Source organism: Drosophila nasuta, chromosome 2L, assembly GCF_023558535.2.
Source record: "Drosophila nasuta strain 15112-1781.00 chromosome 2L, ASM2355853v1, whole genome shotgun sequence".
Lineage (NCBI taxonomy): Eukaryota > Metazoa > Arthropoda > Insecta > Diptera > Drosophilidae > Drosophila > Drosophila nasuta.
In genome coordinates, this window is record NC_083455.1 from 5,085,639 (window position 1) to 5,098,191 (window position 12,553).

The 12,553-nt window shown below is 37.4% G+C and overlaps 1 protein-coding gene across 3 annotated transcripts in view; it reads left to right on the top strand.

The window, feature by feature from the left end:
• LOC132787383 (lachesin) overlaps nucleotides 1-12,553 on the top strand; it is a 59,512-nt gene that overhangs the window by 30,106 nt on the left and 16,853 nt on the right. For all 3 annotated transcript variants that reach the window (XM_060794389.1, XM_060794394.1, XM_060794402.1), the window contains exons 3-4: nucleotides 11,682-11,723; nucleotides 12,092-12,297. In XM_060794389.1, coding sequence (XP_060650372.1) covers nucleotides 11,682-11,723; nucleotides 12,092-12,297 — 248 coding nt within the window. The remainder of the gene's footprint in view (nucleotides 1-11,681; nucleotides 11,724-12,091; nucleotides 12,298-12,553) is intronic.

A 12,553-nucleotide genomic window follows, 5' to 3' on the forward strand; every position in this document is an offset into this window, starting at 1 on the left:
GTTCTTTCTACTCAATGCGTAGTTGGTATAAATATTAAGAAAAACTTTTTCATCTTCAAAGTCAAAGTTAAATGTTATAAAGCTAAGATTGAATTACGTTTAAAAACAAGCTTATTGCTTGTTAATAATTTCAATATATGTAATCTTTGTGGTTTATAGCTTTCAAAGAACTACATACACAACACTTTGCTTCCGCATTTTGCAATATTTATATGCATAGCACTCGCCAAAAAGTAGGCAACACTTTTTGAAGTCAACACTTGTTTACGTTGTTCAAATGTTTCGGTTGTTCTTCTTGCTTCTTTGACATTATGCACTTTAAGGACTCTCAGGTTGACTTGAAATGTAAACAAAACTTAGCTCAAACCGAAACATAAACTCTCGAAAACCTAAACACTTCAAAAATACATATTCACATGCGGACGCTTAAAGCCAAGGCTAAATATAAACAATTTATGGAATTTATTAAATTGGCCAAGAGGCGCTCATTGTTGTTGTCTCTGTGCACGCTGCCAAGAAGCGTTGTAAAAGCCCTTGAGCCGCTGGCAAACACATGAAACATAATAGAAGGCAAACGAAGGGAAAACGAAAGCGTTTTCCACACAGCCGACAAAATCTTTCGCTCTTCAATGGATTTTTTGTTTTGCTCTGTTTATATTTTCATTTTTTTTTTCTTTTCCCTGTGACGGGGGAAGACCACTGAGCAAACACTTGAGGAAATTTATGACAATGAGCCAACAACTCTGAGTGCTCATAATATAAATAACAAGTAGGGCAGTGTGCAAATGGGCGCTGTGCGAGAATGTGGGCGTGGCCGGAGTAGCCGCAGCAGTAGAGCGACTGAGAAGCCTAACTGACCGTGGATAAGTGTGTTTTATGCTCGGCAGCTGGGCTGAACAGGCTTAGAATTCCCATTGTGCCTGATTGAAGTAGGCGTGCCTGCTACAGAATTGAAGTCGATGTAGGACTCGAAGTTAGAGTCGTCTCTGAAATCGTCTGTGCCACATGTGCCGGCAATTGCAAAATTATGCCCAGCGGGCCAAGTCAAAAGTGAAAAGGCAGAACTTGACTTTTTGGCCTCAGTCGTTTAGCTCTTGTATCGACTGAAATCCTCTAACCAGGGCCGATGGCATTATTTTTTTATGTCTACGGCCTGCCGACTGCTGCCTTACACCTCTGAGAGCAAGAGACCCCGAATGGAATTTACGACAATTGAACTTAAACGTTTTGACAACAAGCTGTAAAGGGCACACGGCTCAAGGAACTAGATGCGGCTGCAAAATTGTAAATCAAAAAGGAACTTCTAGTGTGCAAAGTAATTTGAAAGAGCTTACTTAAAATATAAAGTCTTCTCTGAGCAATTAAGAAATTATCCTTACTTTTAGTATTTATACTTATTTCAAATCAACAGCATTTTATTTAATTCCAAAGTTAACTTAAAATTGTACATTGTCAAAATTAAATTAAGTGTATAAATTAATTTACACCTACTCTATAAATTTTGTTTCTATCATTCATGTTCAACAGAAGTTAATTAAAAACTAAACTGAGTTTTTAGTGGACTTTATAGCAACATTGTTCGCATATGAAAAAAAAACAAATTTGAAGTACTAATTCCAAATTCAAATTTAATCGTAGTAAGTTTGACAATATTTTGCCATCCTAATTTATTCAAAACTTCATTTAGATAGAAGCAATGAAAGCACTTGAAGTGCTGCTTAAACTGTCTAACACAAATTTAATCTAAAAAGCAAACGCTTCAAGCACATCTCTTACTATTAAATTTTAGTTCAATCAAAATATGTTTTGACTCTTTTGACGACTTAATTAAATAAGTACACAAAATGAATTGAATGCACATTATTGATTTATTGTGCTTCTCATAAATAAATGTAAATTTATTAGTAATTAAAAAGTTCAGGAAATAATTCTAAGTGGATTTAAAAATAACCTACAATGTCTCATTTATGTTAGCTCAATGAAGTGAACTATCATTAGCTTCTTTGAATATCAATAATTATAATTAATCACAAATGAAAAGGTTATTTTTATAAGGAGCTGCACGTGCAGAACACCCCTAAAAGTGGAATGTCAACAGGAAAAGAAGATGTTTGTTGATTTTTAATTACTTGGCCACCTAGACCAGGACGAATGACATTGAGACCGCTGGAGGACTGCGAAATGGCGAAAAAAAAGGGGACGAAAAACGAGTCGAGAAATTTACATTTGCTGGGCACAAAAGGCAACTGGCCACAAATAAATACAAGAAAGGAAAATCAAAAACAAAAAGTATAAGAAAAAGAATACGCAAAGAAAAAGAGTTGCCAACTGTTGGCCAGAAGTTGCTGAATAATTCAACGAATGTTCTGCCAACATTTTAATTTAAGTTTGCGCTTCGTTGGTCGCTTAGATAAGAAACTGTTTTGGCCATACTTGGCACTTGGTTGGTTGGTACTCGTATTTATTTACACTTTGCTACCGCTTTCCGGCCAAAATGACAACCAGGAAGGCTGGGCTGGGACACAAAATTAATAGAAAACTTTCTGCGGCGACATTGTGCAAACACAAATAAAAATGCGGAAAGTACAAATTATGCAGCAATTTCATTTTGATATTTTGCGGCCGAAAAACTGAAACAGAAACTGGATGAAAGGCTGTTAATGTAAATGACGGCCAGCCAGCAAAAGTAGCCAACGAGAAGTGAGAAGCAGGAAAAACGTAAAAGAAAACTTTTAATAACGTCTCTCAAAAGACACATTTTTGCGGGTCTTTCTGTTGTCCCGCAGACCCCACAACCAAATATATACTTACGGCCAGCAAGACAGCAGACAGACAGAAAGTGAGACACAGTAAAGCCAAGCGGAAACTCTTGTTCACACTTCATTTGCAATTCTGAGTGCGGTTTCTTTTGTTCCACTAGAACAACGAGTATGCGCGCAGGGCGACTCGGCTGGGCCTAATTATTATTTTCACGAATTCAAGTTTGTGATTTGCGCGCTAAGGACTTTCAGTTCGTCCTTGCTTTGATGGCCGTCACTTGATGTAAATTATGTTTATGCTTGCATTCTTTTAGGCATATCCTTCGTACCCAAGCCTAAACATCTCCTTTCAACCCTGCTGCCTTCAATAAAGCACCATTAATTTTTATGTGCAGTCTGCTGGCTTTGCTTTGAACTTCACTCTCTGGCTCTTGGATAAACTTAATGGTCCAGTTAAGACTGTTATGGTCAAAGTTTTGTCCATATTTTGTCAGAGATGTGCTGTAATTTGCTGGACATTTTGAGATGTGACTTTACCATTCAAAGTAAAGAGTACTAGAAATTAATGAGAAGTATTAGAGTGTTAGTTGAGGAAACTTATTGATTAAGTACAAAAATAAACTAATGAAGCCATTACAATTTAGATAATAAAAATTGTAGATGTTATTTAACAAATTCTTTTGTATGAAAAAATGACAAGTTAATACGCATTTTAGTTGCTTTGGTTAACAGTCTAATATATTTTGCCTTTGTGATATATTTTGATTGCGGTTCTATTTCAATATTATAAATATAGTCCTTGGTATATTTTTGTGTTTTGTGTTTTTAATTTGGAATATTTTAAGAATTCTAACACACTGTTTTACTTACTCGGTAGCGAGCACACAAGACTGTAGATTTGTTACTTGTTTTTTTATAGTTTATATTGTTCTCTAAACAAAATATACCAACTCAAATTAAATGTAATTGTTCCAATACTTCTGTTTCAAACTTTAAGGTAATTTAAAACAATGAAACTTCAATTTAGGAATCTTATAATGCATTTTCATAGACAAGCCTTATGCCAACTTTGAAGTACATACGAGTGTCGCCCACATATGCTGATAAACATATTATGTTAACCGACTTTACGTGTTATAGCTAAAAAAAAAAGCGACGCGATGTCTGTCTGTCTGTCTGTCTGTAAGAGTGTCTGGGCCATTGTCTGGCTGTCGACATATCTTAATTCCCATAACCAGCAAAAGTCTGCATGAATTTCAAATTCAATTTGGCGCATTTTACATAATTTATTAAACAAAAGGCTCGACAGCAAACAGCAACACCAACAGCAACAAAAGCAACAACACACAAAACGTTTTATTGCCCGAGCGACGCGTCGCTTGTTCGCATGGTCTGAGTGTGTGTGAGTGTGTATATATGTATGTGTAGGCTGAGCAGGCCTTTTACATAAATAATTTAGGTGTGAAGATTATATGGTTGCGATATGGTTAAAATTGTTGACAACTTAATTTGTGAAGTGGTTGCGGTGGCCGGAAATGGTGGCAGTAAATGGCCGCCTCCTAGCGAGCGTAGGTGCTGCTACCACAGAATACTTGGTCAGGCCTAGAGAGGGACGGCAAAACAGATTAAGAGAGAGAAAGAGAGAGAGGGAGAGAGCAAGAGAAAGGATGAGAAGGAGAAGTCGAGTGAGAGACAGACTGGCATCCGAGTGTGCTCGCATTACAAATTGTAATTTAAATGCGCGTTGAAAATAATTTATGAGCCAGCTGGCAAACAAAAGAGTCACGCAACGCATGCGGCGCACACGGCGTATACTTAATCTGAAAGACAGCTGAAAACGGATAAAACACAGCAATGAGACGACAGCCACTTCGCTGAACTCCAAATTGAATTATTGAAAAATTAAAATACTTAAAATTGTGCCAGCATTGTTGGCGTTTGCTTCGCTTCATTGCAAGACTGAATGAAATATCACATGAGTAATGCACGACACGCACTGCAATTATCCCAAGCGTAGCCCACTTGCCGTGCAATGCTGCGAAACCTCTACCTTTAATTGCCGGCATCGGTTTGTTAATTGCTACATAATTGTTTGAAATAAATTTACTTACCTTACGTTGCAGCGCCGTAAAAGACATTGCTGCCAAGCGCTGACATGGCGTATGAGTAATGTCCTGTAAAATGACACTCTCTCCCACTATCTCACTCGCGCTGCCACCTCCGCGTAATTTGCATTTTGCATTTTGAGCAATTGAGCATTTAATGGAGATTGAGCATTGTTGACTGTTCAACGGAGTGTGAGTGTGAGTGTAAATTGAGAGAGCGACTATTGCATGATTAATTCAGTTATCGAATGCATTGGAGATTTGGGTGTCGTTCAGTTTGGGGCGGACAAATGACTTTCTGTGTCTTGACATTGCTTGTTTAAGTGGCTTCTAACATAAAGTTTTAAATATGTAGTGTGGGTGCAGCTTGGCCTAAATAAACATTGAATTCTTTCGCCAAAACTCAGACTCAGAACGTTTTAACGTCAAGTTGATTTAAAAGTCATAAAACACTTTACGCTTCAATTCAACGCCTCAGAGCTATGCCATGAATACTGAATACACCGAGCACGATGCTGGTGGCTAGAGAATCACATTTACAGCGATTTGCAGATATGCAGGCGCTGTGCATTTGTCACAATCATTTATTAATATGTTAAACACAGTCTAAACGTAGCCGCAGCAACAGCTGCCAACTGCCAGGTGCCGAGCTGCCAAGTTTGCCAGCCATCTAGCAGTAGAAAGTTGCACCTTCGAGTCCCTCAGCCACTGCAGAGCGTTCAACAGGAGCTAACCGTTGCAAGAGGACTTCAAGTTGAAGCTGTCAAGCACGTAGCATAATTCATGAAAGTGAGAAAGTGTCGAGCAGCAGCAACAGCAGCAGCTGCCGTCGTCATCTCTGTATTACCGCCCACTCTCCCGCCCCTTGGTCATGTTGTTATATTTTATGTTTTCGCTCACTTTCTGACACATTTTCGCACATATTTTGTCTTAATACCCTCTTTCAAAATGGTGCGGTGGGTATTTAGTTTCATAAAGATTAACATTATTTTTTTCACTTATTTATTTAATGAATAGTAACAAATAAATAAACAATTAATATTTGTTTTAATAAATATTAAAAATTTCCAATATTTTTTTGAAATTTTTGTGTACTATAAGATACTGCAATTAAGTTTACAAATTTTATTGAAAAGTTTTTTATTTTATATAAATGTAAAATTAAAAATGGTAGTCTTATTTTCGACAAGAACTTATATTATTTATTTTTAATTTTGTTTGATATAAGTAAGCATTTCAAAATAAATATACCTTTAACCAATTGCTTTTAAAGTTTTTTATTAAATATTTTATTTCACCTATTATTATTTTTATTAGTTCTACCTATTAATTCATTAATATTAGACTAACACTCTTCTACAGAGGGTGAGAGAAGAGCATTTCAAAAACGGTTATTTTCAATAAACTGCAAGCTTGCCAAGTGGACAAGACTTTAGACAAGACCTTAGTATTTTACAAAATGCCTTATGAATAATGGGTTTTGGTATTAGGTGGTTGGCTGATTTTGCATTTACATTTTGTTGCAATGCCGTTGGCTCAATTTAATTAAACTTCTTAATGAGTTCTCCATCGCAGCTCAATCAATCAAGATCCGTGAATTGAGCTATTAAATGCACGCTGCCTTTGTCCTACAAGCGATTACATTGTCAGAGGAGAGCGAAAGAGAAAAAGAGAGAAAGACTCAGGCGACTGAAGTGGGCAAGTTGCCAGCAAATTCTTCCTCAATGAAGTTCGAAATACTTGAAGCGAAAAAAAGGCAGCCACAGTTGCCCAACTGCTGAGATTGCAGCTGCAGCTGCAGCTTGTAAAACAAAAGCATTCAGTCTCAACTTATATGTGTAACACAGCTCTGAATCTGAATCTGAGAGCTGAGTCCCTTAGTTCGAGTTCGAGTTCATTTGTTTGCCAAGCTGCCAACTTGGCAAAGTGCATTTTGCCGCAGCCAAAATTTGTTTTGCGGTTTTGCATATAAATATCTGTAGCAACACACACGCGATGTGGACGATCTCTTCTTCACTCTTTACACCATACCTTGGTTATTTTGTGCTCTGTTCTGTTGTGCTTGCATTTAATATTATCTGGTAAGCATTTATTCTACTGTGTGTGTTGGTTGTCCTCTTCTCCTTCTTCTACTATTTGCGACACGTGTGCATGCTGTGAAAAAAATCATTGCATACTTTTGGGCTGCAGTTTCACTTCCCTCGCGTTGTACATACTATTATTATTATTGTGGCTGCTGCTGTGCAGTCTGAGCTTGGCAAAAGTAAACAATTTGCATAAAATATTTCATATGCTGCATCCCTTTATGTCAGTAGTTTTCTGCTGGATAACTTCCGGTATTACAACTTAAGTAAATCCCTTAACTTGTTTGCTGAAACACATACTTTGATTCACGGCCTACGACATTGTCTGATTTTTTAATTGAAAACTAAGTTAACAGAATTCATTTCTGAAAAAACAAATATTTATGAGTAAGTTACAAACAATTAAGTTTAGCAAATCAAAGAAAGTTTTAATAAACAATAGTTAAATCAATTTAAATTTATACCTTTGACACAAACTAAATTCAATTGAATTAAATAGCTGTTACATCACACTTGCCTTTAATGAGCGTTGTGTTGTCTTTAATGTAAATAAAATCCGAGTTTAATGCGAACATATCTGGACAGGTTGCCAACACAGCAGCCAGCACAGAGCCCACAGAGCCCCGAAGTCATTTAATTGCATAATGACCCAGAGCTGGCATTTAATCAGCTCGTTTGTCAACAAAGTGCATATATAATTGCCAGCTGCAGAGAGATACACAGAGCGATACATATAGTTAGAGACAGAGAAAGGCAGAACTAGGTGGGGGAAAGCGAATCGTGGCAAAGCTGAGACATCACTGCTAAACTAATTACGTATACGTAATGTAATTATGAGTTACAGCTGATTAAGTAACTGACAATCGTCAGCAGCATATCATGAGTTGAAAGCCTAGCAGAACGCTGCTCAACTCAAAGCCGTTTCTCCTTTAAGTGACAACTTACTTGTACAGCTGAGGAAATTCTACTTTATAATAATGACCAGACCATAAGCAATAACGAGGTGCACATTTGGTAAATGAAACCCGAAAAGCTGGCCCCAAATATTTGTTGACATATTGCGGGTTTAAAATGATTTGTGTAGGCCCCCAGGCGACAGCGACGGCGATGGCGATGGCGATGGCGACCAATCCCCGCGAATTAAACAAATACATTTGAATAATGGCAAGCAATCAGCAAACAAAACCAGAAGACTGATTGCTGGCAATAAAAATGGACCATAAAAAGCGATAACATCATATTTATAAGCGGCCACTCTCTCTTGTCCAGCCCAAGCACAAGCACAAACTCAACAAGCAGCCGCAATTCGACATCGAAGCAAAACAAAAGAAGCACACGGACCTCGGTCTCTGGCCGCAGTCTGGGCAACATCCCTATTCCCATGCTCCCCATGCTTCTCATAGCTCCCGGAGGCTCTCTCAGGAGTAAGCGTTGAAAGCGATTATATGCGTAAATATAAAAATGGCGAAAAGACAAATAAACGACAATAAACGGGCAGGCGTGTAAGGCGAATAAACCGAAAGTAGCTCGAACAAAAACAGAGAGTACAAAAAAATGGCCAGCAAAAAATATGGGCCCATAAAAAAGGGCAACCAAAAAATACAACAAGGGTCAAGGCGTCTAAAAACAGTGGGCAAAATAAAAAGTTCACTTAGCAAATCAATACATTCGATTCCAGCTTAGCAAATGGTTAAAGAATAAATATGAATTTGTATTTTGATAAATAATTTTTTCTGAATTTTATTTGTTTTTATATAATTCGGTACACACTTCAAATAAATTAAATTTGATTTTATTAGTTTTTCGACATAATAGAAAACTATTATAGATATAAATACAAATAAGAACTAGTGCCCAGCAAGCATTTACTTTATTATTTATATCAAAATTAAAGTATTTTATATCAAATTAAAAAATGGTAATTTTAATTTTAATTTTTTTTTACCGAATAATTTTCATCTTCGTCCTACTGTACTCTGCTTAGTCAACCTGGAGGAAAGACGCACTCAAGGCAAGTAGCCAGAACGTTTGCCACATGATTCTCCCTTTTTCTTATTCCTTTTTTGGCTGATTGTGAATCTTCTTTATGTTGACCATTCGGTTTGTGCAAGCGGCCGAGATTAGATCCTGGGCTTTTCAAGGTGGACGCCGTTATGCCAATGCATTTCCTTTGCCTGTCGGCGGCCACACAGGCACAGACAACAATGATTTGTCTTTTGTGGGCAGTCGCGTAAATGTTGACGACTCATTTTAATGCCGACAAAGACGTGCAGATTTGCATTTGCAATGTTTGATGTTGCTGTTGATGTTCAGCTGCTCATGCTCGGCCATTTGAATGTTAAGCGGCCCATAAATTTTGCTATAAAACTGGAACTCCGCTTTAAATAGCGCATCGAGGCACCTAAAAGTATGCCGACAATTTGTGTTTACTCGCTTGAAACAAGGGAGAAAAAATGCGCAGTCAAATTTGCTTTGGCGCCGCCTTTTTTGGCTACTTTTTTTCAGTCCTGTTCAGTCTCATACCAAATAGAGGCAGCTCATTGAAACTGGCTGGCACTTTTCAGCGCTTTTTGTGTTTGCACAAAGTCGAAAGCCAACGCGATGGCGTTGCGAATCCTTCGTCGAGCCTGATAAATTGAATGGTCAGCAATGCTACGTTCGCTCGCATAAAGAGGCCAATTCAGGTCCTGACCTGACGTTAGCTCTTCTGAAGCCCTTCGCTTAGATGAGGTAAACAAAATTTGTGCGCCAGATCATGGACGAGTCGCGGACGTGGCGTTGACTGATTGCCAGACTGAAGTCCGGCCATGTGTGAAGTCTGAAGAGCACTCAACTAGGCAACGGCGAACTGATTGACAGTTTATTTTGCTGTTTTTGTTATCACTAAATCAATACAATTCATAATATTCAAATACTTTTTTGTATTACATTTTTGTGAGTATTTTCAATTTGATTTAAATACTTTAGTTAGTTTTACTGCTTTCAACATTTTTTAAGTTTTTGGATAAGGAATGTATTTAATTAGTTTAGTTGCAAGATGATAACAATTTATGTAGCACATTTTGTCATCGTCTTCTGGAATTACGCAAATGAAATCACAGACAATTCGGAATGTCAAGCTGCAAAACTGATGAAAAACTACTCATTAAATTGCAGCTTGACGCGCACCCAAAAACAAAAAAAAAAAAAAAAAAACAACTTTTGAATTGCAAAAAGCTGCAAATGCAATCGTGACAGGTGAAATTGAAAGAAGGGTCTTCGTCGTAGACAGAAAAACAAAAAATAAACGCTGTGTTCCAAAACTACACGAAAAACGTGCTAAAACGTAAATCAACAGCGAAAATCGTGTTGAGCATTTTTCGTTGTCCAAAAAAAAAAAAGCAAAGAATGAAAGAAAATCAGAGAAGGAAAAGGGAAGAAGTGAAAAAGCATAAACAGTAGTTGCTGGGCACAAGAAGGAACGGGATTGTGGGATTGACTCAAAGTTGAAAAGTGGCAAAAGTCCGAAGGGGATTGGAAAGTGGACATGGCTTTGCTGCTGGCCAATGGCAAAAAGCGAGAAAGCGAGAAAGTGGGAAAGTGCTGGCAACTTTTAAGCGCCTTTTGCAGTTGTCCTGCTGTCGGATTGAGAGCAGCTCCTGCTGCCTGCCATTCGCCACCTGCCACCTGCCAACTGCCACATGCCGCATGCCTTCTGACTCCTGACGCCCAGATGTCTGACGCTCGACTTTGCAAACGTAATTCAATATGCAATGCCGTGTTAAAAGCTGTAAAAAATGCTTAAGCGTTTTTCAATTTAGCAGTTTTATTTTACGAACATTCTACACATTGACCGAAATGAGATTTGCAGCTAACTCAAATTTCTCAAACGCGTTGGGAACATTTACAAAACGGATGTTGCCAAAGAGGGGAGAATGTAATATGAATTGACTTTATGAGCGGAGCTTGACTAACGTTCGAAAATCTAGTGCAGAATTCTCAGGGTTATTATTAAATGCAAATACAAAGACAAAGACAAAAAGAACTGAAACTTTGTTATTTTTACACTTCAATATCGCAATGTAGCACATTGTTTACAGAGAGATAAATCTATAGCCGTCAATACTCTTCTTAACCTTAAGCTTTTTCAATCTTCATTTAATTATTAATACATTTGCCTCTGGGTACATTAAATTTTGATAAACTGTTGTGTTTCATAATTGGTTTAAAGCAACTTAATAAATGCCAATCTCCGTAAGATACATTTAATGCATTGCAATATAAAGGTTATATATAATATATTCTTTTCAGAAATTTGTTGGTCAAAAAACAAAAGTCCAAATCTCACAAACTATTCTCTGTAATATTCGAGTTTTTGTACTTTTCTCCCTGGTGAAAAGTGCAAACGCAACAATTTGCTAGAAAAAACAATTAAACTTGAACTTTTGTCATAAAAAAGAAGCAAAAATAAAAGCGCAGTGTGAAAATCGTCGTATCAGCAAAAATAAAGTCCACTGTTGGCAAATGGGATTGGGAATGGGAAATGGGAATAGGAAAGCAGGACTATGCCAAGCAGGACACATGGTGCAAAGTTTCAGTCCAAGTTTGCGCTAATTAATTTTTATTTATTACGTATACGAAAGGGCAGCCAAAATGTTTTCCCAATGAAATTATATGTCAAAAAGAGAAGAAGAAGAAAAAAAATGGGAAAATAATTAAATTTTCTAACTGCTTGCCACTTTCTCTTCCCGCAGGCAAACACTCTCGCGTGGATACACAGCAAACGGCACAGGAAGGTAATTAATACGGTGACTTTTAGTATAACTTTTGTGTATTCTTTTTTTTTTCATTTTTTTTTTTTTTTGGTGGTTTTCCCCCCGACGGGTCACTGCACTTTCACTGGGTATACTGTACGTATGCGCAATATGGCGCAGTGCACCAGGGAGTCAAAGAGAGTGCGGAAAGTGCGACAAAGTAATGTCAAAAGAATGCTCTAAAAATATGTGCAGCATTTTTCTTTTGCCATCGCTTTTGCTTTTATGAATGGGGACCACAAAGTCAAATGTGGGGCAAGCAAACTTTTAAGCAAATGAACTTTCCATTACTCTCCTCCTCCTCCCCGCACACCGATTAACCGACTTCGTTCGCCCCTCATTTTATACAGAAGCCGACATGCCACGTTTCGCTGAACCCATTGCCAATGTCACCGTGTCCATTGGACGAGACGCTCTACTTGCTTGCGTCGTGGAGAACCTCAAGGGCTACAAGGTGGCCTGGGTGCGTGTGGATACTCAGACGATACTTTCCATACATCACAATGTTATTTCGCAAAATAACCGCATAAGTTTGACCTACAATGATCATCGATCGGTAAGGAAAGCTTGTCGTTTATTTAAGATACATTTATTTAGTAATAATAGTAATTTTATTTTGTGTAATTTTAAAAGTTATAAGAGATGTGCCGAATGCAATCATTCAGTCTCAAGGAAACACAGTTTTCATTATGACTATTGTTTATTTTAATATATAATACACATTTTATAATTTTGATTCAAGCACTTTACTATTTACTTTCTTCATTTTAAATCCTTTCTTTCTCTTAATTTTATTCTTTTATCGATCTGCA